The sequence below is a fragment of the Prunus avium genome, chromosome 1 (genome assembly GCF_965620075.1).
Source record: "Prunus avium chromosome 1, drPruAviu1.hap1.1, whole genome shotgun sequence".
Classification (NCBI taxonomy): Eukaryota; Viridiplantae; Streptophyta; class Magnoliopsida; order Rosales; family Rosaceae; genus Prunus; species Prunus avium.
The window spans coordinates 9,089,672-9,115,774 of NC_142284.1; the positions used below are offsets into that span (position 1 = coordinate 9,089,672).

Genomic DNA, 26,103 nt, shown 5'->3' on the forward strand with positions numbered 1-26,103 from the left:
TACAACACATCCATTCTTTGCAAGTCAGCAACACATCTATTGAAGCTGCTCAAATGCTCCATTAGATTTCCTTCCTCCGCCATCCGAAGATTTAGGAGTTCCTCCTTGAGGAAGAGCTTGTTGGATAGCGACTTCCCTGCAAACATCTCTTCGAGCTTCTCCCATGTTTGCTTCGCTGTGTCCTTCATCACGTTGATGAGCACCTCATCGGAGATGAAGTTCTCGATGGCTCCTCTAGCCAACTCATCTAGCACACCCCACTCCGCATCTGTCATGGTAACCGGCTTCTTCTCTTTGCCTTCCAAGACAACACTGAGATTTTGTTGTGTAAGGGCTGACTTCATCCTCCTTTGCCAAAGTGTGAAGTTCTCCTTCCCTGTGAAAGGCTTCAACTCCACCTTCATGCTGACAGATTGTGGTAGCCTCTGATGCATAGAGCTACTTCCACCTTCAGCTTCCTTGTCACTTGCCATCTTCAACACACTAGCACTTGCTGCTCCAACACAGCTCTGATACCACTTGTTGTGAAAAAAATGGACAAACACTTTCACTCACTCCCCTAATGATCTTGTTGTTGATGGACTTTGTGACACACACAAAGATAGATGAATCACACACACACACTTGAGACAACAACCAAGCACAAAGTGACACAAGAATTTATAGAGGTTCAGCAATTGCCTACATCCTCTTGGTGATCCCCTTGAGAAATTCACTTCATGAAAGAATAAGTTACAACTTTGGTTTTACACAGAAAAACCCCCTTAGAACTCTATTCTCTCCCCAAGCTCTCTTTTCTCTCACACCCCTTGCTCAACACTTTGATGCACTTGTGAACACTCTCACAACCCTCGGTGTTTCCCTCCTTGTGTCTAGACTCTCAAGACACCAACTCAGCTCTAAACTTGAACTGATTGCTCTCCCTCACGTTCTCCCTTGGTGAGTTAACCTCCTTTGAACACAATAGCACCCAGCTACTTGACCACCTTGAGATTAACCACACCTCCTTCAACTTGCTTTCTCATCTTATAATGTCTTGCTTTACATCCCATTACTTATTGACATAAGATAAGGCACCATCTTGTCTTCCACGTTCCTTCCTTTAGTCTCCCACTTAGACTAAAGATCAGATCATGTAAGTAATCAAATCCCACTTCAGCCACCTTCCACTAAACCAGAAAATGGAGAGTGAATCCTTCAAAGCAAGACAACCAATTGGCAATTAGTGCTCTCCCAACTATCCAGCAGGTAGTCCACCTTCTTGCAACTCAGAAGTGACCCATTAAGCCTCTGAAATCTTGTGGAAAGCGATAGCCACCGAAAAAGTAGTTGAAAACACGTAAGAAAACATCAGCACAGCACTGAAGCGACCGGTCGCGGATACCTTGCGACCGGTCGTGGATACGTTTTTGATACGTTGCGACCGGTCGCGGATACCTGCGACCGGTCGCTTTCTGCGAATTCTTCAGACTTCGAATCTGCTTCTAAACGACCGGTCGCCCAAACCTTGCGACCGGTCGCTCACTCCTTCGCTTGCATACTAAATGTGAGCCAATTTTACAACAATCCCAATCAAGCTTCATCCCGTGGAAGCGCCTTTCATTTTGTTCAAAGCAATGCCATACAAAAAAATATATCAGAAAATGAGACAATAAATTGCAAATATGGGAAACATAAGCTTATCGGTCCTATAAATTAAGGAAAGTAAATGGTAAGAACCAAGTAGTTGCCCTTATTCTGATAAAGTACATCCGTTCCAAACTCTTAGCTTATCTGCTGTAATTATCTCATGTTTATTCCCTGTAGATCTCTTCTTCTTATCTTGATAGAGTTATGCATCTATCTGATCTATTTGTTCCCATTATCAATTGTAAACACATTCATATAAGTAAAACATGACAACCACTGTTTTGTGTGTGGTTTTAAGCATAGCTTCCGTGGCTATCAGTGCCGAAAATTAATTGACTAATTGTCGTGTTTTACTTATATGAACGTGTTTACAATTGATAATAGTTACAAAGAGACCATAGAATAGAGACATAACTCTGTCAAGATAAAAAGAAGAGATTTACAAGGAATAAACATGAGATAATTAAATATTAGTTGACTAATTAATGAACATGAGAAAACGTTGGGCTAATCTTTCCATCTCCTCCCTTAATCATTCATCTCATCGTCCATATCAGTAACTTGTACCTATCTGTTGTTAACTTGTTCTCAATGCGAACGGCCTGTGAGGCTTGCTTCACTGTATTCTCAGTTCATTGTATATATATTTGATTTATTGTAAAGTTCATAACCTTCAATAATGCCACATTATCTTTCCAATGCCCACCCCTTTTTTTTTAATGAATAACAAGAAGAAGTTCAATGTTATCTAAAAAGTTTCAACCAAAAAGAAAATGTTATGTAACAAGAAAGAAGAAAACTTGTAAATTTGCTTTGTGCTCTGAGAATTTGGTTGTCTATATTCTTTTTCCTTTTCTGTTTTCTATATGTATCCATAATACTCAGTAGTTATGAAATGGATGAAGTTACACTGAAAAAAGAAAGAAGAGGAAAACAAAGAAAAGCAGAGGACCAAGAAGCCTTTCAGAATAACTAAAAGCGTGTGAATGATCACACGTTTGAGAACATCACACCCCATAATTTCATACAATAGTATAGGGCATTAGAAATTCCATAGAAGCAAAGTTACATGCCAGAAAAAGTTGCATGAAAGAAAAGAAAAGGAATGATACCATTATTCGGACTACCTAAGGTCTGAAGAAGTGATACAACCATATTATTCGTAAGTGATGAATATATTTGAGACATGGTTTTTGATACATACAGCTACAGGCAGGAGCTTACTATTTATTTTAGTCTAGCGCACTAGCAGTTCCAAGCACAGTGACCTCTGCCTCCACAATGGTACTATCATTCTCCAAATACCCCAAGCTCTTATCACTGAAAATTCCCAGTGTAATGAATTTCGGCCAGCCCCGCTTCGGACTGGAGGCACTGAACCACCAAGTAGCTGTAAGATGAGATGAAAAAGAAGAAAAAAAATGAATGAAGGGCTAAAGACCAATTTTTTAAAACCTCCTCACTGTGTAGGGGATCATAGAATTGGGCCAATCTTTTTACCTTTAGTACCATATTCAAAGTGACGGTGGCTGTACACTGGATCTACGAGGCGAAGGGTAAACTGTGCATATAATTTAGAGGTAGGAGACAGAGATGTGGGATCAGCCAATGCCAAATCAATAGAAAGATGGCTATCCTTCCCATCGTCTCTTCCCTTGGGATAGAACTCTATCTTCCTGCAACAAGCATTTTTCGATTAGATTACCTGCACTTAATTAATATCTTCCACAGCAAGTTTAGTTTTCATCTGCAACCTTAACATCTCTCCTTTTGTTTTGTTTTGTTTTTGTTATTGGTAAACTTTCTCTAACACAAGTGATTGTTTACCATCTTCATGCAAGTAAAATTTGCACAATGAAAGAGAGAGAGAGAGAGAGTGATAGACCAAGGAGGAAATAAAAATCCTGTCAAGAAGCATATATTAATCAATAAGGAGGCTTTTGCACCATTTCTGGTCTCCAGCGATGAATGTTTCTGAGTCGTAGCTCTCCTCATCTAACTTTGACAAGTTTTCAATTTTCCAAACATGCTTGTACATAACGGCATCCTTGATCATTGATAGGCACTCTCCTTTGCATGTGCTTCTTTCTTTCCGAACAAAGACCTCTGCTCCAAACACACAGGCGTCATCCACAAGAAATCCATTGGAAGCATCAGTGAAATCTTTTTGAGAGAAAAATTGATCAAATCCCCAGTCAAGCTTAATCCCATGGAATAACCTCTCCTTTTGTTCTTCTAAGCAATTAATGACCGAAAAAAAAGAAAAAAAAATCAGGCTATGAGGCAATGCTTTGAATATATAAGAAATATTATCTTATATGTTCTCTGCTGGTTGTATAGGAATTAAATGAAAAGAAATGGTACCTTGAAGAGCCAAGTACTTGCCATTGTTCTGATCAAGTAAAAACAACCTGAAAGCAGCATGCACTTCCCAACAGGTCTGGGGGCCATTTGCTCCAGCCAATACTAAGTAAAGAGAGATGTGCTCTTTCACATTCTTGCTCTTGTTTCCATTTGGATAAAAAGCCAGTTTCCTGTAGCAAAACCACTATTGAGAGTACTCTAATGCAGCTTGGAAATAAGAATAAAATTAAGGCTAATGAGAAAATACAGAGTCTCACAAGTATAAGAACTTGTTTAGGAAACGAGAGAAAGAATCATACCATTTGTATCCTCCAGCTTCAAAGTCCTCCGATTCATATCTCTCCAGTGAATGTTTGGACATCAATGAAAACGACTGTATTTTGAACGTGTAATGAGTTGGCATTGAATCAGAAAATGTTCTCAAAATCCCTGCAATTAAAATGTTGGCAACACAAGTAGAAGGTATCAGTATCAGTGATGTATGTACATTTGGTGTCCATAACATGCCATGTTTACATTAGCTAGTGCTTTCAACGCACACACTCAAACAGATAGCAAGAGCACCTTACCGTATTGGTCATCGAAGTTAAGGTTATTCATGCTCATGGTAGTAAACTTGACGACCGTGGAACTTTGAAGGTGCTGATAATTTGTTACAGGTTACAAGAATCAAAATGGGGTTGCAGCTTTTAAAAGGAGAAATAAAAGGTGTTATTCCAAACTTGAAGCTTTTTAAGAATATGACTGTTATGCTTTGCTTCTGCACGATTATCTTCTTTTTTTTTTTTTCAAGGAAAAAGTCTCCATGACCTGCTTGTAGGTGTTTTGAATCATGTACTTATTGTTTATTAAGGTTGAAGAGAGTATACTCTCACCTTTTCTTGCCACACCTAGACCTGCACATTCTTATTAAACCGAACAACATTGGGTTGTCATTGCATTGTTAAGTAGCTTTCTGCATGCTGTAACGCATGTCCGTTGATCTCTCTGTAGAAACCAAGGAAGAAAGGAGCAGAGTACGGAGATGGCTATGCATCTTCCTTCTTTCAAAGATGACAAATTCTAATTTATGTTGATTAAAAATTCTACTTTCAAAGATGACAAATTCTACAAGGTCAAGGTTTCTTCTGCTAAGAGAACAAACAGAGATTATAATTTTTAGAAAAACAGAGATTATAATTTTTAGAAAAACAGAGAGCTCTGCTTCTGTTACTTTTTCGGTGTTATATGATGATCCTTTCGGATTTCAGTACAGCCAGTCATATGGATTCCATGTATGAAAGTCACAAGGAGGATGCTGGTTTTCTGTTTTTGTGTTCCTTTCCCTAATTATCTAACTGTAAAATTCATAACCTTTGATAATGCCATACTACCTTTCCCATGTCCATTTTTAACTAATGTACATCCATCATATTACTGGGACCAATATTATCTAACAAGCCAAGAAGAAAACTTGTAACCATGCTTTTTCTGCTCTGAGAATGTGCTGGCCTTTTTCTTTTTCTTTTCTATTTTCAATATATTTTTCCATACAACTCAGCAGAGACTATAAAATTTGTAATAATTGAAGAAGTTACATGAAGAAAAAAAAAAGGAAAACAAGGAAAAGCAGAGGATCAAGAAGCCTTTCACAACAGAAGAGACACAACCATGTCACAAGGAAATGAGTTTTTTTTTTATTCTTTCAAACATTTGAGAAAATTGAAGAAAATTCAACCCCTTAATTTCATACTACAGGGCATTAGAAATTCCATGGACAGTGACCTCTGCTTCCACGGTGCAAGTATCCTTCGACAAAAACCCCATGCCTGCTTGGCTGAGAAATCCCAGCGTTATGAATCTCCACCAACCGCACTCCGGATTTGAGGCGCTGAACCAGAAGTTGACTACAAGCGCCAAGAAGGATTTCCAGTTGAGTATATTGAAAACAAAGTTGAAAAGGTAAAATAAAATGAAACGAAAGAAGCCACATCATAACCAAAGAAACCTCATGACTATCTAGCAATAGCACTAGGCCAATTACCTTTACCAAACTGATGCCTTGCATTCACTTGGTCCAGGATCCGTAGTGTAAAATCTGCATAGATTTTAGAGCCTGGAGGAAGAGATTTCGGATCAGCCAATGCCAAATAAAGAGAAAGATGAGTACCAATTCCATTGCCTTTTCCCTTGGGATAGAGTTGAATCTTCCTGCAACAATCAGCCCACGAAGAATAAGAATACTTTTAGATTACCTACGATTTAAAGTTTGATCCTCGAGCAATTTTTTTTGTTGGAAAAAACCTTTAATATGATGATTGATAAGAAAGCTTTATGTAGGGATACCATTTCTGGTCTCCAGAAATGAACGTTTTTGAGTCATAGAATTCCGCATCTAACTTCGAGAAGTTGTCAATTTTCCAAACATGCTTGTACATCACGGCATCTTTTACCATTGATAGACACTCTCCTTTGCATGTACTTCTCTCTTTACAAACAAAGATCTCTGCTCCCAACACACTGGTGTCATCTAAGAGAAATCCATTGGAAGCTTCAGTAAAAGCTTTCTGAGAGAGGAACTGATCAAATCCCCAATCGAGCTTCATCCCGTGGAAGCGCCTTTCATTTTGTTCTAAGAGATGTCATATAAAAAAAAATGATGTCAGAAAATGAGACAATGCATTGCAGATATGAGAAACATCTACGCTTATCTGTTCTATGCATTAATGGAAGTAAATGGTACCTTGAAGAACCAAATAGTTGCCCTTATTCTGATCAAGTAAAAACAACCTGAAAACAGCATACACTTCCCGAGAAATCTGGGTAGCATTTGCACCAGACATTACCAAGTAGAGAGAGATGTGATCTTTCACATTCCTGCTCTTGTTTCCATTTGGATAGAAAACCAGTTTCCTGTAGCAAAACCACAATTGATTTTGCATTAATGCAGCTTGAATATAAGAAAGTACTGGCAACTAATCTAAATAAAAATTATGAGAAAAGACAGAGATGTTGGAACTTTGTCTAGGAAATGAATTCTAACCATTTGTACCCTCCAGCTTCAAAGTCCCCTGATTCATATTTCTCCAAAGAATTTTTGGTCAGCAATGAAAGGGACTGTATTTTTACTGTGTAATGAGTTGGTGGTGCATCCGAAAAGCTTCTCAAAATCCCTGCAATTAAATGTTAATTGGCAACACAACAACAACAACAAGGAAATAAGCTCGTACTTAGCTAGTACTTTCAACACACAGAGCATCTTTACCATCTTGGGCATCGAAGTTAAGACTAGTCATCATGAAACAAGCTTGACCATCGAACTTAATTTGATGATAATTTGATACTAGTTACAGAAATGAGAAAGGGTTTATCTGTGTTAGAACCAAAATGGGTTTTCTGTTTTTAAAGGAAAAATTTTAAGGTGTTATTCTAAACTTGAAACTTTTTAAGGATAGAACTGTTATGCTTTGCTTCCATAGGATTGTCTTTCTTGAAAGGAAAAGGTATCCTTGACCTGCTTTTAGGTGCTCTGAAACATGTACTCAAAATGGTACACGTATTATTCACCAAGAAGGCCATAACTCATAAGTAAAACAATGCCATACAATCATTTATTAAGGATTGTGTTTTAACACGGCAAATGGATTGACAATACATTACACCCCCATAGCTTTGTATACCACAAGCTTAATTACCATTCTATGCTTTAACAATTCCATGGACGGTAACTTCTGCCTCCATCCAGTATCCTTCACTAAAAGCCCGAAGCCGGCTGACTCCCTGAGAAAGTCCTCTACTGTAATGAATGTTCAACCATTGCACGGACTTGAGGCACTGAACCAGCAATAGCCTACAAGCAGTGAACATGCCTCATTAATTAGAGAAAAACGTCCTTCAAACTCACTTCCTCCAATTAATGTACCTGCAAACAAGAACCGAGAAACAAACAAACTGAACAGGCACAGAAATAAACACATCTAGATCAACACACACGTGAGGGTGTTTTGCTTGTGCTCCCTCAACACAGACTCACCATGCCATCAATGGCCTGTGGTCATACATGATGTTTAGGATGTCTCACAATTGAAAATCGTATACGCGCACATATGTTCAAAATTAATTTTCATAGTAACAACTACAGACATATACACACTGCACCAGAGCATTTGCCTTGCCAAGCAAGCCACATAATTTCTTTTCTCATATTTCATTTGCTCTATGACTCCCACTCCCAACCCTGTGCTAGGCAATTCAGCTCTCCAATTTTCTCCTACTGATTTACCACCAGACTGTAACCTATCCACAACCACCATGAGATACCAAAAAAAAAGGGGCAAGATTAATCCCCCTTCTGGTTTTTTTTTTAATGGTCCAAGGAATTAAAGTTCATAATAATGGACTGTGCACATGTACGCAGTTAAGAACTAAAAGGAAGGACCGGAAAAGGCCAAACTTGTTGGGACTGGTCACAATTTCTCTACAAAGACAACATTTCGTCCGGAAATGCCATAAATTGACGGATAAGAAAAAAATGGCATGGTCAACATTTGCCGGAACAGGTCCATATTTTTCGGGAAGGCCAAATTGTCGATACATGTCCCATTTTGTCAGCAAAGACATCATTTTAGTCAGGAAAGGCCAGAATTTCAGTGTCGTCAGGAAACGTTAGAATTTTTCGGTTAATACCAGTGTTTTCAAAGGCATGCCTTCGCGCGCGTCGGAGCGAGGCGGCAGGAAATCGCCCGAGGCGGTCGGCTATTTCGCGAGTTGCACGTTTAGCGCTGGGAAGGCGTGAGGAGGCGTTGCAAGGCGGAGCGAGGCGGACCAAGGCGTGACAGATCTGGGCACTCTGAAGCGGAAGAAATTTTGAGACTCTGTAGATTGGCTGCGGCTCTGCGAGGAAGACGACTTTGCGAGGAAGACGACTCGCGTGTTTTTTTTTTAAAAAGGTTTATTGTAATGAAACCACGTCGTTTCGATTGAAGTGTTTAAAGAAAAAACTTAAAGTGAAACGACGTCGTTTCACTTGGAGTGTTTTGAAAAATACACACACGCAAGTTTCTGTTTTTTTTTTTAAAAAAAAAAAATCTTCCCTTTATTGTAATAAACTTAAGGCAAGAAGAATTAATATCTTCTTGTCTTTTCTATCTCCAGCCGACTGTAGCTTTTCTACTTACTCTTTTTTTTTTTCCTGTTTTTTTTGTGTGTCTAAATTAATATATTATTACATGGAATTATATATATATATATATAGTACAACCCTAATTTCTACCCTTACCAAATAATCTACATCAATTTCAAGAATCATCTTCATTTTTCGACTGCAAGTAAGTATTTTATTTTTCTCTCTAATTAATGTTCAAAACGCTTCGAGGCTTACGTATCGCATAACGCTACTAAAAACGCCTCGCCTATACGCCTCGTCTTTGAAAATATTGGTTAATACACCAAAAATCATATTAACCAAAATAAATTCTCCAAAATTCCATAAATAGTTTCTAAGAGCGCACCATAAAATTTCCAAGGTCTCACATTGAGAATTTAAGTTTTTAGTTTTTAGTTATTTTTTAATTTTCTCTTGCACACTTTCGCAATGTCCAGAAGGCTAAAGTTTTTTTCCAACAAACCAAAAAAAAAAAAAAAAAAAAAGAAGGCTAAAGTTTTCTCACACGTGGATTGGCGGTTAATTATTCCGCTGTTTTTTTTGGTAAATAAGGTTGTTGATTATTCCGTTTTAGTTTTTGGTAAATAAGACGGCTGATTATTATCGCAGGCATAGAAGGAAAATTAGAAAATCAAATACAAAGTTGTGAATAAGTAAATAATTTTTTTTAGTGTATAAGTAAATAAGATTAGTTGAAGTATTTCGGGTAAATTTTAGGGGTGGGTAAAATTTCTCTGGGAAAAATAAGAACTTGTCAGGAAAGAACAAAATTCGTCATGAACGAGTCACAAATCGCCTGGAGATGTCACAATTTGAAGGGAAATAAAAAACTTCGTCGGGCAAAGGTCCTTATTGGTCGGGAAAGGAAAGAATTCGTCGGGATTGTTGGAATTTTAAAAGGTTTTAAAAATTTAACCGTTTTATTTAATTAATTATTTTGGCTATTTTATTTGATTTATTGTGGGGGTTATAAATATTTAATATTCATGTTTTATTTCTGGTTGGTGAATGCCTTAATTTTTGGTTGGTGAACTTTTATGATTGGTGAAGGTTACTTGTTTTTGGATGCCTATAAAAGGCCACTCCTCCTTCACATTTGAAACACACACATTACACCATCAGAATATCACATACCACAATCACCACCATAAACTGATTCTCTCCTTTTCTACTTTTATATATATTCTCTACTTTATATTATTATTTTGGCAATGGTTCTGTGACTTGGATACCCATATCCGTCTATGAACGTGCTCATAGCGGATCTTGAGTTTGTGTACAAGGGGTCGTATCTTGGAGTCTTGTAGACCGTCAGTACCTGCACGTAGGGAGGCTACAAAGGCTTTAGGACAGCGTCTTTGACGTGCTTCACCGTACCAAACTCACCTTCTTACTTATTATTTATTTTCCTTTTACTTACCTATTATTTTGTTTTCTTCAATTTCATTATACCTTAAAAGCTTTCCTATTTATTTATATGTTATTTATAATATAATATTTTTTTGTGTTTGGCTTTACGGAAAAGGAAAACTATATTTTGTATATTTTTTATAACAATCTAAAGCCTTTGTAGATTAAAACTACTTTTTTTCCGTACTGTTGTGAAGCCTCAATTGAATACTTGATTGATGAGATTACCACTTGCTGCTTGGTTCAAACTGTAGTAAACAAAGTATTATCTTACATGTATTTCGAATAAATCATATTTGTTAGGTTGTGTCTTTATCATAGCATAAGTTTGATTATATATGTGAAACCATATGTCTATTAAACCTTTGTATGTTAAAATCATTTTCTTTCCGTACTGCTATAGGTTGTTTGTAGTTTACAATTGTTGCAATTCAATATCTATATTTATAGTATATATGTAAGCTCTGCACAGTTTAATTTTACAAAATATTTATTAAGTGTGTTTGGTAAAAGGCGTGCTGGTTTGAAAATATTAGTGTGATGATTTGAATTTATTGTTTGAACAACCAAATATGTTCTCAACCTTTTGCTCAAAGACTTGTTTATCCATAAGTTTCAAAGTTCTATCAAAATGTATTTTTATCAGTTTGTTGGTTAAACATAATTATTGGTTTGTATAATTTTGAGGAACAATTATTTGTTTTGTTGCATCTTTGTCATGCTATATATATATTGCACAGTTCATTTTGTATACTTGAAACTTTGCACAGTTCATTCTGTTGTTTGGGTTTCGGCCTTTTTCAAAATTAAAAATTAAAACGCATTTGGCCGATTTATATCATATTATGCTATATACTTTGAATTAATGCATTGAAATTGTGACTCTTATGATTATGCTATTATTCCTCTAAATTTTTATTCAGACATTATTCCTCTGTATAAATTTTAGTTATATATTTAATTTGTGATTTGCAGTTGTAAGTTACTCAAAGAACACTTGTATTTTGAAATTGAGAGTTTGCTTTGATAAAATTTAAGAGCCTATTAATATATTTTCTTTAATTAATAATTTACATTACACTGACCATTCATTTGGATTGACTAATTGATATTTTGTAAAGTTCTGCAACTTATTTTATTAATATGTCTAATTAATGACCTTATTTCAATAGCGTTGGTATATTAATCATATTATTGCTGATTTTGGATATCAATTATCTTTAGTTTTTGGAAAATGGATCAAATTACGTTATGTGTGGTGTCTTTCGAGTATTTTATATAAATGTACATATATATTGCACTAACGATTGTGTTCAAGGTTTATCTTATTTATGGGAATAGAGATTTGCGTTATTTTCAATTTGGAGTTATGATGGAATCGGTATCAGGGGTCCAATATCATGTACCACAAGATAAGTTCTACCAATTAATACTTTATCTTATGCAAGTGTGAGCATTGCTATAAATTTATGTGATTCGAAGAAATTAACTTAGTTTGAATTTTGTGAATAAGACAATACAGAAACTTATCATTTGGCACTTGTTTAGTTTTGTCAAATTTTAAATAAATAAATAAATAACTTGAAATGGAAATGGAAAGTGGAAATCTGTTTCATGATCTTATCTACATGGTCCCTTTGTTCTTTACAAATCAGAGTTTGTATTGTGTCTGTTTATTGTTTTACTTAATCTAGAAATGTCAATTCATGAGTATGCTTTTTCTTGATTGCATACACTTACACCTTTTCAAAAGACAAAAATACTTTTTCTTGTTGAAATTAATTTTCGAGATTTGGCCTAATGGTCACACTTGTTTTCAATTCCTACATTTATTTTGGCAAAAAAGTTGCTAATAATGTTGGGTGATTATTGCCCTTAACATGGTTATGAACTTAATGAAATTTTGTGCTAATACCTTCTTTGTTTTAATTCGAAAAAAAAAAAACTGCAAATTAATTTAAATTGATTTGATATTAGCATTTAATTACTTTTAACGTTGGATTTTTATACACTATCTTTATGTGGTTTAATGTATTATGAAGGAATAAAGCATTATTGGTCAACAGACAATTAAGTTTTCCTTTTATGAAGATAACTTTGATTTGAATATTCAATTGTTGCATTTTCGCAAATCGGTATACTACTTACTTTGGTTTCAAATTCTTGAAGTTGTAGTTTCATTTTGAATTCAAAATCTAATATTGCGTCAATTTTAGTTTTGGCCTATTTGTGTATTCAATTGTTATATTTATTATTTATTTTCATTTATAGATATTAATTTTTGTGGAAAAGGGCAGAGAGTTTATGTGACATTATTGCAAGTTTTATTGACCCTAATTATTCTTTATTTTGCTGACTGTCATTGCTTTGAATTTAGGAGAAAAACATACAGTTTTTTTTTATAGTATAAATGCATTAGTTTAATATACCTTGGTCTAATTTGGGAGGCAATCCACTACTATTTAAAGCCTTAGCTAGTTGGCTGATACATCAATGTTGAGAATCAATACTTTTATATTTGTGGAGAAATTATATTTTATGCATATGCATATATGTTTCAAAATTTCATTACTTATTTTATGTTGAGATTAATTTCCCGGATATAAAGTATTCTAATATGCTATAATTGGTTTTGGACGTTAGTTTTTTTTTGGTTCGAAAATTGGTTAATTGATATTAACTTATTTAGAAGTTTTGCATTGCACATTCAATTACGAGATAATTTTATTTACTGCAGCCTTAATTTCAAAACGTTAGTGCCGCAATTGCATATTATCAATTTTATGACGTTTAGAGATTTATGTCTGGCAACAGTTGATATTGTTGGGTGTTTATTGCATTTAACATTACTAAACATTTATGCAATTTAATTACATCTTTGTTTTAATGCCTTGGATTCATTTTAAAGTTGCCAACGCCTATATAAATTTCGATTGTGCAATCCTTCATATTAGTTACTTGAGTTAATCTTGATACAAATATATTGAGTGAACTAATGTTCTTTTGATTGTGAAGTCTTGACAGTTGCCACATTGAGTTAAGTGCCATGAAGTGTACATTGTGAAATCCTCATGAGAAAACTGAAATGAAATAATAAATTATATGACTGTAAGTGGCATTAATTTTGAGTTTTTGTGTAAGGTTTTCAACCCTTAAATCCTCTAAAGTATTATTGGCATATCTTATGAATTTAAAATTAAATATAAATTTAGTACAATCTTCATATATTTTGCAAATTCCCTTAAATTTGTGGGGGTTGAGTTTTCCTTAACTATGTAGGTATTTGTTGTAATTTTTGTGGGTATTTCAAATACAAAATTAATATCAATAATTTTTATTTATTTTAATTTTTAGATTTTGAGTGGTTTTAATTACCTCTTTAAAACTAAAGTTATGTTGTATACTTATTATAAAAGTTTTGCATTCTTAATTTATTTTATTTTAAAAACAGTGTAGACAATTTGTGGAAGTTGAACTTTTCTAAATGGGAACTTTATTGCTGTAATTTTATTTGTTACTATCATTAAGCAATTTTTGCTTTTATGCTGGAAAAATATTAGATTCATTTATGTAGGCTTTCCTTTTCTCTTTCCCAAAATTTTGAGTGTGTTTTCAATCTTTATGCTCTCGTGGGAAAGATTCATTACATTTCATTTAGTGACATAATAATTTTATATTTCCTTGGCAAACATGTTGTGTCCGTGTGAAATTTGTTTATATTATAAAATTTTATTATGAGACTAATTTGTCTTAAATTTTGATATGAAAATGTGTGCAACTAATGATGATTTTGGTATAAAATTTTGGTAGAGACTTCTTATTGTCTTATAGGTTCCTATTGAGAATCAAGAAGATACAATTTCAACCTGGATATGCGATCATGATTTCAGCCACTTTGAGTGCACAAAAGGGAGTAAGAGTATCCTGAAATACTCAGTGTTTATAGTTAAATTTATTTAATGAATTAATTTTATATTGTCATTCATAAGTGATAGCAGGTGTACTCAAAGTTTCATGGACTTAAGAGGTACTCTTGATCATAAGATTTAATGTATGATGTTTTCTGTTATACTTAAATGTATACCAATCCGTATCTAATTTCCGATTATACTGAGGTGAAATCCACTAATCGTTTGTGTGCAAGATTGTGTAGGAAATATTTCCAATAACATGCAGGTTTAGAGCGCGCTAAAATGGAGAACAAAGACATGAACTACATTATATATGCCTTGTGAAGGCTAGTCTTGATATGCATGCCTCGTGGAGGAGGCTATTAATGCAAAATGTCGAGGGGGATGTGCTTAAGCCCATAAGGGAGTCACCTAGGGAGGTAACCCAACTTCTGTGATTGGAGATCCCATGAAGGAAGTTCAATGTGGTAGAAACAATCCATATTGCGTGACTCATATAGCACTGATAAAACTATGGAGATATCCTTGAGATATTCTTCTGCTCATCCCTAAGGCAAAAGTGCTATTTTATGTGACGTCATGAAGGGATTTATCCCTGAATGAGTTTCGAGGCGGGCAAACTCCCGCAGGGTACAGGTCACATGTACTCTTGGAGAACTCACCTAAGTGAGAGACGTCGTGAGGCCGCGACTATGAGAATTGGGCTATTCTCTAGTAACTCTCATGAGAATCAAGATGAGCGCATGGCCATAAATAGCGCTACCCCGCATCCAAGTCTCAACTAATACTATGTGTGGGATATGTTGAAGTTTGGTCAAAGGTGCCGAGTTCAATACTGTGTACACTCAGGTTCCTCAAATGGAGACTATCATCACTAAGTGAAGGTTCAAGCCCGGAAGGCACCTACACCTATTACATAGTATTATATTGCCATATATATTATATATTTTTCACTGTTTTTTTTGTCACGGTAAAATTTTAAAAACCTTGTGGGGGATTGTTGGAATTTTAAAAGGTTTTAAAAATTTAACCGTTTTATTTAATTAATTATTTTGGCTATTTTATTTGATTTATTGTGGGGGTTATAAATATTTAATATTCATGTTTTATTTCTGGTTGGTGAATGCCTTAATTTTTGGTTGGTGAACTTTTATGATTGGTGAAGGTTACTTGTTTTTGGATGCCTATAAAAGGCCACTCCTCCTTCACATTTGAAACACACACATTACACCATCAGAATATCACATACCACAATCACCACCATAAACTGATTCTCTCCTTTTCTACTTTTATATATATTCTCTACTTTATATTATTATTTTGGCAATGGTTCTGTGACTTGGATACCCATATCCGTCTATGAACGTGCTCATAGCGGATCTTGAGTTTGTGTACAAGGGGTCGTATCTTGGAGTCTTGTAGACCGTCAGTACCTGCACGTAGGGAGGCTACAAAGGCTTTAGGACAGCGTCTTTGACGTGCTTCACCGTACCAAACTCACCTTCTTACTTATTATTTATTTTCCTTTTACTTACCTATTATTTTGTTTTCTTCAATTTCATTATACCTTAAAAGCTTTCCTATTTATTTATATGTTATTTATAATATAATATTTTTTTGTGTTTGGCTTTACGGAAAAGGAAAACTATATTTTGTATATTTTTTATAACAGAAAGATCAACAATTGTCGGGTAAAAAGGCATGTGGCCGGCATAGATCACCCTTTGTCGGAAAGGCCAAATGTTGTCGGCAAGGACCACAAATCATCGGTAAAGAAATCCTTTTGACGGGAAAGGTGGGGAACAAATAGCATTCGTCGGGGAAGAAACAGATTGGTTGTGGCAGGTCCAAATATTTCGGAACATAACAAAATTCGCCGGGAAAAATATGTCCCTGCGGGATTTGTTGAAATATGACAATTTGCCGAGGAAAGTCTACCGTCGAAATTTGTCACGGAAGACCTCAAATCGTTGGGACAAGATGCTGTTTGTCAGAAAAGGTCATACTTTGTAGTTAACAAAAAAATTTGTTGGAAGAGAACTGAATGCATCAGGAAAGGTCGTACTTTGAGTTGTTGAATTCGGGGTGTAACTTCGAGAAGGTGTCAATTTTCCAAACATGTGTGTACGTAACAGCATCCTTTATCAATGTTAGACACTCCTTTGCATGTACTTCTCTCTTTACAAACATTTATGTAGCACGGATCAACGACATGAAACGACACGGCGATACGAAAAATCTTTAAAAACTAGAATATTATACGTCATGGGTACGACACTTAAAAATATAATTAGGATCAAATCCACGTAAATCCTCCAGCAATTACTACTCAATCAGGATCAAATCTCCTTCATCCTACCGCCAATCAGAGATTCTGTATATACTTTATGTACAAGTCAACTGTAAACAATATAAAAAGTTGCAATACAATCAAAAACCTATCACGGGTCATTCTCCAGATTCCTACTCCCATCTAAATTTCTATAATGTATCCGAAAAGTCGGATACACGTATCAGTGTGTCAAAAAAACGTATCCGTAGACTCCAATACGTATCCAACGGGTATTGGAGCATATCGTATGCGAATCGTATCCAATATAGGATACAGAGCTGAACTGAAGTATCCGTGCTTCATAAACAAAGATCTCTGCTCCAAACACACAGGTGTAATCTGCCAAAGATAGTGTAATTGAGAGAGTAGAGAATGTGAAATATGAGAGGTTTTGCAGAGAATGCAAATCTGCCATTGTATTACTAACATGAAGAGATATATACAATTGTACATGATTAATTATTAGTTACAACCAAGATCACAAAACATGGAGAGTTTCCAGGATTTGTGTTTCCCTAAAACATGGATATGTAAACATGGAAAAGTATGAGAGATGGTAGACAAGCTTTTCCTTGGTTTAGGGATTTGTCTATGTCTTGTCTTTGTCTTAACTAACACTCCCCCTCAAGTTGGTGCAAAGATATCATGCATGCCCAATTTGTCAAGTGAATCATAAAAAACTTTACTTGATATGGCTTTCGTTAGAATGTCGGCAAGTTGGTTTTCCGAGTTTACAAACGGAAACTTAATTATACCCCTTTCTAGTTTCTCTTTGATGAAGTGTCGGTCGACTTCCACATGCTTGGTACGGTCGTGTTGTACTGGGTTATGTGCTATCTCGATAGCAGCTTTATTGTCACAGTACAAGTTTGTAGCCTTTAATGGTTTAACTCCAAGGTCCTTCAGTAAGTTCCGTAACCAGAGCAATTCACACAGTCCTTGAGCCATTCCCCTAAATTCTGCTTCAGCACTTGATCTAACCACAACTTTTTGCTTCTTACTTCTCCAAGTGACTAAGTTGCCACCCACAAAAGTAAAATATCTAGAAGTAGAACGTCTATCTGTGATGGATCCTGCCCAATCAACATCTGTGTATCCTTCTAGGTTCATATGTGTATGTTTGGAGAATATCAACCCTTTTGCAGGGGCAGCCTTCAAGTACCTCATGATCCGTGTCACTGCATTCATGTGTGCCTCACTTGGTTGATGCATAAACTGACTCACCATACTCACAGCATAAGCTATGTCGGGGCGTGTGTGTGATAGATAAATCAGTCGCCCAACCAATCTTTGATACCTTTCTTTGTCAGTGGGTACTTGATCTGGATACATCCCTAACTTGTGATTCTGCTCAATAGGTGTGTCAGCTGGCTTACAATCAAGCATTCCAGTTTCTGTTAACAAGTCTAACACATATTTTCGTTGGGATAGAAATATGCCATGTTTTGATCTAGCAACTTCTATGCCAAGAAAATATTGTAACTCACCTAATTCCTTCATCTCAAATTCACTAGCAAGGAGCTTCTGCAGATTCTTCATTTCTTCATTGTCATTACCGGTAACCACCATATCATCAACATAGATGATAAGGGCCGTAAGTTTGTCACCACGACGCTTTAAGAATAAAGTGTGATCCGAGTGGCTCTGAGTGTACCCAAAGCACTTCATGGAATTTGTGAATTTTCCAAACCAGGCTCGAGGTGACTGCTTTAGCCCATATAATGATTTTCTCAGCTTGCACACGGTGTTGGGACCGATTGTCATAAAGTTCCCTGGTGGTGGTTCCATATATACTTCTTCTTGCAAGTCCCTGAAGAAATGCATTCTTTACATCATACTGCAGTAGTGGCCAATCAAGATTTGCAGCCAATGACATGAGAACACGTACTGTGTTGATCTTGCCAACAGGTGCAAATGTCTCATGGTAGTCAATTCCATATGTTTGTGTATACCCTTTGGCCACTAATCGAGCTTTGTATCGGTCTATGGATCCATCAGCTTTGTATTTAATGGTGTATATCCATCAGCCTTGTGGTAACTGAACCATTTCCCAAGTAGAATTCTTTTCTAGAGCTTCCATTTCCATTGCCATTGCTTCAGCCCATTTGGAATCTGTTATAGCATCCTGCCACTTATTTGGAACACATACAATAGATAATTGATTGACAAATGATGCATATGACTTTGACAATCTATGAGTTGAAATATGGTTATTAATGGGATATTTAGATTTGGCAGTAAGGTCAGGACAATATTGAGGTTTGGGTTTTCCCCTAGTGGTCCTAGGTGGAAGAGTGTGTGGTGTATCATTAGGTGGTTTGGGAATTACCTCGAGTGTTTCTTCCTCACGAGACGATTGGTCCGATGGTTGAGAAGGAGGGGTTGTATTTTGTAGTTGATCACAACAAACATTTGGATTGTCTCCTCAGGAATCGTCACCAAATAAGAACGACAATTTTTCAGTACCTTCATCGCTGTCCACATAGCCATCTTCAAGTTCACAGGGGATCGACGACCGGTCGCACGATTCTGAGCGACCGGTCGCTTTTGGACAGATTGGTATTTCATCGCTGGAGCCATGCGACCGGTCGCTGAGGTCCGTGCGACCGGTCGTTTCTGAATCTGTGCAAAAGCGACCGGTCGTTTCTGGGCTGCGACCGGTCGTATTTGGACAGATTTGATTTTCAGAATTGCTTGAGCCATGCGATCGGTCGCTGAGGTCCGTGCGACCGGTCGTTTCCGAATCTGTGTAAAAGCGACCGGTCGTAATTGGACAGACTTGAATTTCTTCTTGAACTTTTTCTTCCTTCTCTTCATTCCTCCTCTCCCCCTGAAGAGAAGGGGGTGTAGAAGCTTCAAAGTATGATAAATCTTCATGGAATGTGGCATCCATTGTGACAAAGAGCTTACGAGTAGGAGGATGGTAACATTTGTTTCCTTTTTGATTTGATCCATACCCAACGAACACACAACGAATGGCACAAGGGTCCAGTTTACTTCTTTGATGAGATGGAACATGAGCAAATACAACACAACCAAATATGCGAGGAGGCAACTTGAGGACTGTAGGAAGAGAGACGTGACGAGCCAAGGTGTTCAGTGGAGTTTCAAACTTCAAAACACTACTAGGCACTCGATTAATTACATAGACTGCAGAAAGAAGGGCATGTCCCCATAAGTAGTGAGAGACCGATTTATCCAGCATGTATGCACGAGTAACCTCGAGTAATTGTCGATTCTTTCACTCTGCGACACCATTTTGTTGCGGAGTAAAAGATGTGGAGGTTTGATGAATGATGTTGTGGTCTCGGAAGAATTGTGCCAAGAATTTATTCACATATTCCCCACCATTATCAGACCGGAATACTTTGGTGGAGGCTTGGAACTGTGTGGTAATCATAGCATGAAATTCATGGATTGCAGCGGAAACGTCACTTTTATGAGCTAGTAAATATACCCAAGTCATGCGAGTGCAATCATCAATAAATGTAACAAACCATCTTTTGCCACAGGAAGAAACTTTAGCAGGACCCCAAACATCAGAGTGAACCAAATCAAAAGGGAATTCCGTATTATTATCACTTAAGGGAAAAACAGTTCGATGGCTTTTGGCCAATACACAGGTTTCACACTGAAACTAATGATTATCTAAGCCACGAAACAAAGACGGAAACAAACGTTGAAGATAGCCAAAGGATGGATGTCCTAGGCGACGATGCCAAAGCCAAATCTGGTGTTCATTGCCAGCTTGTGAGCTGGAACCATGAGTATGAGCTGCCCTTGGTGGTGAAGAGACCGTCAAGGAATACAACCCCCCTCTTCGTTTACCATGCCCAATCGTCGCGTGAGTCGTGAGGTCCTGAAAAAGACAATGGGAAGGATAGAATATGGCATAACAATTATGTGAGTCAAGTAATTTTTCAACAGACAACAAATTGCAATTGATGGAGGGAACAAGTAGTGTATGAGATAAAGATAAGGAAGGGGAAAGTGATATAGTTCCTTCACCAGCAACATTAGAAGGAACTCCATTGGCACTAGTGATGTAAGGATGACAAGACTTAGAAGATAATGTGGAAAACATAGTAGAGTCAAAAGTCATATGATCAGTGGCACCTGTGTCAATTATCCATGTAGTGGGTCGTGTACCTGATTCGGAGTCGGAGAGTAGGGTGGAAGATGGAGAAGCGTCGGTAGTTATAACACATGCTGCCTTGGGTGTTTTGTTGCGGGACTTGAGAGCATCCCACCACTCAGGATAACCATGAAGCTTAAAGCACTTCTCAACAAGATGATTACCACCACAATGAGTGCGCTTCTGAGTTCCCTTTGCATCGTCAGTTTTGGGACCCCGGGGGGGAAGTCCGGAGGACGTACGGTGTGGTGGCCGATATGGCTTGACTACCATTGCACTTCCACCGCCAAGCATGGAAGATTGGCGATTATCTTCTTCTACCACAAGTGCACAAGCTTCAATGACTGCTGGAAGCGGGTTCATGGCAAGAATCCGACTACGAACGGAATCAAAGTTGGGATCGAGTCCTCCCAAAAAATCGTACACACGTTCAACTTCAAGTACTTGTTGGTGAAGAGCCATATCATCAGGATTGGTATGTTTGCAGGGACGGAGGCTGTCAATTTCTTGCCATATTACGTGTAATTTTTCATAGAAGACATTCACAGGTTCACCACTTTGAGAGGTGGTGACAGACTGACGACGGAGTTGGTACAACTTGGAGCTATTCTGAGTAACAGTGTATGTCTTCCGAGCTGCGTCCCACACTGCATAAGCCGTTGAGCAATGATCAAATAAGGCACGTACATGTTTGGTCATGGAGTTGAGGAGCCATGATTGCACCAAACAGTTGTCTTCATCCCAAGCTTCATAGCTAGGATCATCAATGGCAGGGGCAATCTTTTTACCATTAATGAAGCCAGCCATACGACGAGCAGTAATGACCAAGCGAACACTACGAGACCATGCAGGGTAGTTGGACCCATCCAACTTATCAGGAGTAATTTGAGAGAAGTCATGAGAGGACCGGAGTGGTGGAGTTGTGGAGGAGTCAATCTTGGTGTAGTCGATCTTAGAAGAGTCGGCCGTGGAGTTGATTGTGTCGTTGGTGTCACCCATGATGTAAATAGATTAAGAGAAAAAAAAGCTTAGAACTTCAGCAAACAAGATCACAAATAGAACTTGGGATCAAGACCAATTTTGAGGCAAGGCAAAGTATGAGATAAGAATGATATAACAGCAAATTATGGGTAAGGGTAGGTAGAGATTAGGCAAGAACAAGGTTATGCAGAGGCAACCAAAATCAATTGCTCTGATACCATGCCAAAGATAGTGTAATTGAGAGAGTAGAGAATGTGAAATATGAGAGGTTTTGCAGAGAATGCAAATATGCCATTGTATTACTAACATGAAGAGATATATACAATTGTACATGATTAATTATTAGTTACAATCAAGATCACAAAACATGGAGAGTTTCCAGGATTTGTGTTTCCCTAAAACATGGATTTGTAAACATGGAAAAGTATGAGAGATGGTAGACAAGCTTTTCCTTGGTTTAGGGATTTGTCTATGTCTTGTCTTTGTTTTAACTAACATAATCTATGAGAAATCCATTGGAAATTTCAGTAAAAGCTTTCTGAGAGAGGAACTGATCAAATCCACAATTAAGCTTCATCCCGTGGAAGCGCCCTTCATTTTGTTCAAAGCGATGTCATATATAAAAAAAAAGGTCAGAAAATGAGACAATGCATTGCAGATATGTGCTTATCTGTTCTATGAATTAATGGAAGTAAATGGCACCTTCAAGAACCAAGCAGTTGCCCTTATTCTGATCCAGTAAAACTCTGAAACACTACACTTCCCAAGATATATGGGGAGCATTTGCACCAGACATTACCAAGTAGAGAGAAATGTGCTCTTTCACATTCCTGCTCTTGTTTCCATTTGGATAGAAAACCAGTTTCCTGAGGAAAGCAACAATTAAGATTAAGGATTATGAGTTTTGGACAGCAATCAAAGGGACTGTATTTTTACTATGTAATGAGTTGGGGGTGAATCCGAAATGCTTCTCAAAACCCCTATAATTAAATGTTAATTGCCAACACAACAAAAGTATTATTAATAGTTAGCAGTCCATAAATTGGTAAGACTAGTCGCCATGAAATAAACTTGACCCCCAAACTTAATTTGCTGACAATTCGATACAAGTAAAAAAGAATCAGAAAGGGTTTTTCTGTTTTAGAACTAAATAAGGTTTTCCGTTTTTAACGAAAAATTAAAGGTATGATTCTAAACTTGAAACTTTTTCTTGTTTGATTGGTGCATAGAATTGGATTGGATAGGATAACTTCCTATATTTGACACATGTTAAAGAAGAAATGAAAGTTTTTTTTGATCAAGTTGGAGGTAGAAGATGGATTACTCATGAAGAAAACTTATCCCATCTAATCCCAACAAAATGGTAGCATATCAAACTTTTCCCACCTAATCCCCCCAAAATGCAAAATCATTCACCTCCACCTTCATTTTCTCCTTCAACATACCTTAGCTTTAGTCATTTTTCAAATCCAATCCAATCCTATACACCAAATGAGTTAAAATGCTTTGTGTCTATAGGATTATCTTTATTTCGAGGAAAAGGTATCCATGAGCGCTTTTAACACAGATGTAAGACTTTGTTTAGCATAAAGAAGAGAATAAAGGGGTATATTCTATTATACACGGTACAATATCCATGAGCGCTTTTAACACAGTACAATATTCTATTCTTCAATTTTACATCTATTGTCCCCTTTTGCGACAAGATAAGTATCAAGGGGCTTTCTTTTATGAAAGGGAAAGTAATTCAAGATAACTTGGATGCCATGACATTCTCCAAGTGGAGATGCTTAATAAAGACACACAACCTCTACACATTTCAAACATATATGTTCAAAGATTACGCAGATTTCAAACACCCTTCAAATAAAGAGTAAGATTAACTCGAAAATATCGCGCAAACATTCTTTTTGGCACTATCGTTTCTGCAATCTACACACATATATTGAATAGTTAATACGTGCATATACATATGTTTCAATTAGTTGTATATCCTCCCCCCACGCCAGCCCCACTCACTCCATCTCTTGTTTTGTGTTACAATTAGTCAATAGTCTTCTTCAAGTAAAGGGTCGCTGTTTATCCTCAGAAAAATAAATGCGTTGGTCAATTTTATTGCCATGGGCAGCCTTAGCTTTGACCAAGATGGTAAGCCACTTTCTATGTCTCTCTATATTTTGTGTTTTACTCTAAACGCTATGTAATTGAAATTTTATGATTTTTTTTCCCAGGGCTTTTGAGATCACTTTCAAATTCACCACCAATTCATTACTCTCTAAAACTAGAGTCATTTTCGACAGAAAATTCAGTGGATACATATGAGTCTCGGGAGTTTGGTGCTGGAGGATACAAATGGTATACGTTTTCTTAATTATTTTCTTCCTTTTCACGCTTTGTGTGGTAGAGAACGGTGAAACATTCAAAATACCAGAAAATACCACGTTGGTTAATGATAATACTAAGAATTGAAATATTAAATAAATGAGGATAATATAGTAAATGTTTATTTTTTTGGATTAAAAAATGAAAACTAAAAAACAAAATCAAAACATGGCCCCAATTTGTATGGAACAACCCATTTATTTTTTCGGATTAAAAAAATGTAAAAAAAAAATCATAACATGAGTCCTACTTTTGTAGAAAACCCCATTTTATCTTTCTAATTTATAACCCAAAAAAAAGAAAAAAATCAATTGGCACAAGGGTAGATAACATACCTTGGGTATACATAAAGTTTCTATTGAGGGATCCCTCAACACCCTTGTAGAGTCTATTCACATAGTATATCAATAATCCGAATCATCTATCTTGTAGATATTCCTTCAAAGATCATATGTTCAAAAAATCACTTGAGTCCCAAGAGTGCCATTGTAGTTTGGCCGTTGTTGCCCCTTTTTTTCTTCAATTTTGTTGTTGAACGAGAGTGCCAGTGCAGTTTGGACTGGTCGCCAATGGGGGAGGGGGTGAAAAGGGGGAGGGAGGAGATTGGGGAGAATGTTTTTATTATTATTATTTTTAAAGGAAACGTGTTCTAATTTAAAATTGTAACTCAAATTCAATGACATGGCGCATCCAACCTACCACATAAGATTTTTATAAGAAACGTGTTCTAATTTAAAACTTGTAACTCAAATTCAATGACATGGGGTTTCCAACTCAGTTGTCGCATAAGATGGTATAGGATTGTGGTAAGAGCATCTCTAAGGGAAAATTCAAACATTAAATTTGAATTTGATGGCTTATGTGGCAATTTGACATATAATAGAGTTTCGCATTCCACCCAACATGTCAAATTAAAGCATTATTTTATTACATGGTGTTTATTGGTTTATTGCTTATCAGGCACATTAATTAAATTGTCACGACCTGACTCCCCTTGCCAGATATTGTCCGCTTTGGGCCTCCCCCCTCATGGTTTTTTTTTTTTGGGCTCAAGCTAATGCTATCTTGCCCAAAAGGCCTCTTGCTAGGAAGAGAAGTGCCAAAACATATAAAGCACTTCACCTTTCCCACCATGAGGGATGTGGGATTGCTCACCGTTCTTGTTTCCCCAAGACACGGGTCTTACAATCCAGCCCCCTTGGGGCCCAGCGTCCTCGCTAGCACACTTCCGGTCGGGGTCCAGCTCTGATACCATTTTAAATGACCCGACTCCCCTAGCAAGATATTGTCCACTTTGGGCCTCCCCTCTCACGGTTTTGTTCTTAGGCTCAAGCTAATGTTATCTTGTCCAAAAGGGTTCTGGCTAGGAAGAGAAGCGCCCACACATATAAAGCACTTCACCTTTCCCTTCCTAAGCGATGTGGGACTGCTCACCGTTATTGTTTCCCCAAGACACAGGTCTTACAATCCACCCCCATTGGGGCCCAGCGTTCACACTGGCACACTTCTGGTCCAAAGCGTGAAGGGGGAGGCTCAAAGCGGACAATATCTTACTAGGGGAGTCGGGTCGTGACAAAAAGTATCATATCTGGACCCCGACCGGAAGTGTGCCAGCGAGGACGCTAGGCCCCAAGGGGTGGATTGTAAGACCCGTGTCTTGGGGAAACAAGAAAGGTGAGCAATCCCGCATCGCTCGAGGGAGGGAAATGTGAAGTGCTTTATATGTGTTGGCACTTCTCTTCCTAGCAAGAGGCCTTTTGGGCAAGATAGCATTAGCTTAAGCCCAAGAAAAAAACCATGAGGAGGGAGGCCCAAA

The 26,103-nt window shown here is 37.1% G+C and overlaps 2 protein-coding genes across 2 annotated transcripts; both read right to left on the reverse strand.

The window, feature by feature from the left end:
- Positions 1-2,785: 2,785 nt before the first annotated feature.
- Positions 2,786-4,706, reverse strand: LOC110752353 (BTB/POZ and MATH domain-containing protein 3-like). Its single transcript, XM_021952988.2, has 6 exons — positions 4,563-4,706; positions 4,293-4,422; positions 3,994-4,163; positions 3,576-3,864; positions 3,130-3,305; positions 2,786-3,019 (listed from the first exon to the last, which is right to left on the reverse strand). The coding sequence occupies exons 1-6, from the start codon at positions 4,597-4,599 to the stop codon at positions 2,862-2,864; spliced, it is 960 nt and encodes a 319-aa protein (XP_021808680.1). The 5' UTR covers positions 4,600-4,706; the 3' UTR covers positions 2,786-2,861.
- A 752-nt stretch (positions 4,707-5,458) lies between these two features.
- LOC110752311 (BTB/POZ and MATH domain-containing protein 6-like) lies at positions 5,459-7,389 on the reverse strand. The gene is made up of 6 exons (XM_021952933.2): positions 7,238-7,389; positions 7,016-7,145; positions 6,716-6,885; positions 6,319-6,604; positions 6,017-6,183; positions 5,459-5,879 (listed from the first exon to the last, which is right to left on the reverse strand). Exons 1-6 carry the CDS (start codon positions 7,269-7,271, stop codon positions 5,725-5,727), a joined length of 942 nt encoding a protein of 313 aa, XP_021808625.1. The 5' UTR covers positions 7,272-7,389; the 3' UTR covers positions 5,459-5,724.
- Between the last annotated feature and the right edge of the window lie 18,714 nt (positions 7,390-26,103).

Coding starts and splice junctions, on each gene's coding strand:
- LOC110752353 (XM_021952988.2), bottom strand. CDS start 4,599: ATGAGCATGAATAACCTTAACTTCGATGACCAATACG. Junction 4,423..4,562: donor TAACTTCGATGACCAATACG/GTAAGGTGCTCT, acceptor TTTTAATTGCAG/GGATTTTGAGAACATTTTCT. Junction 3,865..3,993: donor CAAGTACTTGGCTCTTCAAG/GTACCATTTCTT, acceptor TTAATTGCTTAG/AAGAACAAAAGGAGAGGTTA.
- LOC110752311 (XM_021952933.2), bottom strand. CDS start 7,271: ATGATGACTAGTCTTAACTTCGATGCCCAAGATG. Junction 6,605..6,715: donor CAACTATTTGGTTCTTCAAG/GTACCATTTACT, acceptor GACATCTCTTAG/AACAAAATGAAAGGCGCTTC. Junction 5,880..6,016: donor AAGGCATCAGTTTGGTAAAG/GTAATTGGCCTA, acceptor TGGCGCTTGTAG/TCAACTTCTGGTTCAGCGCC.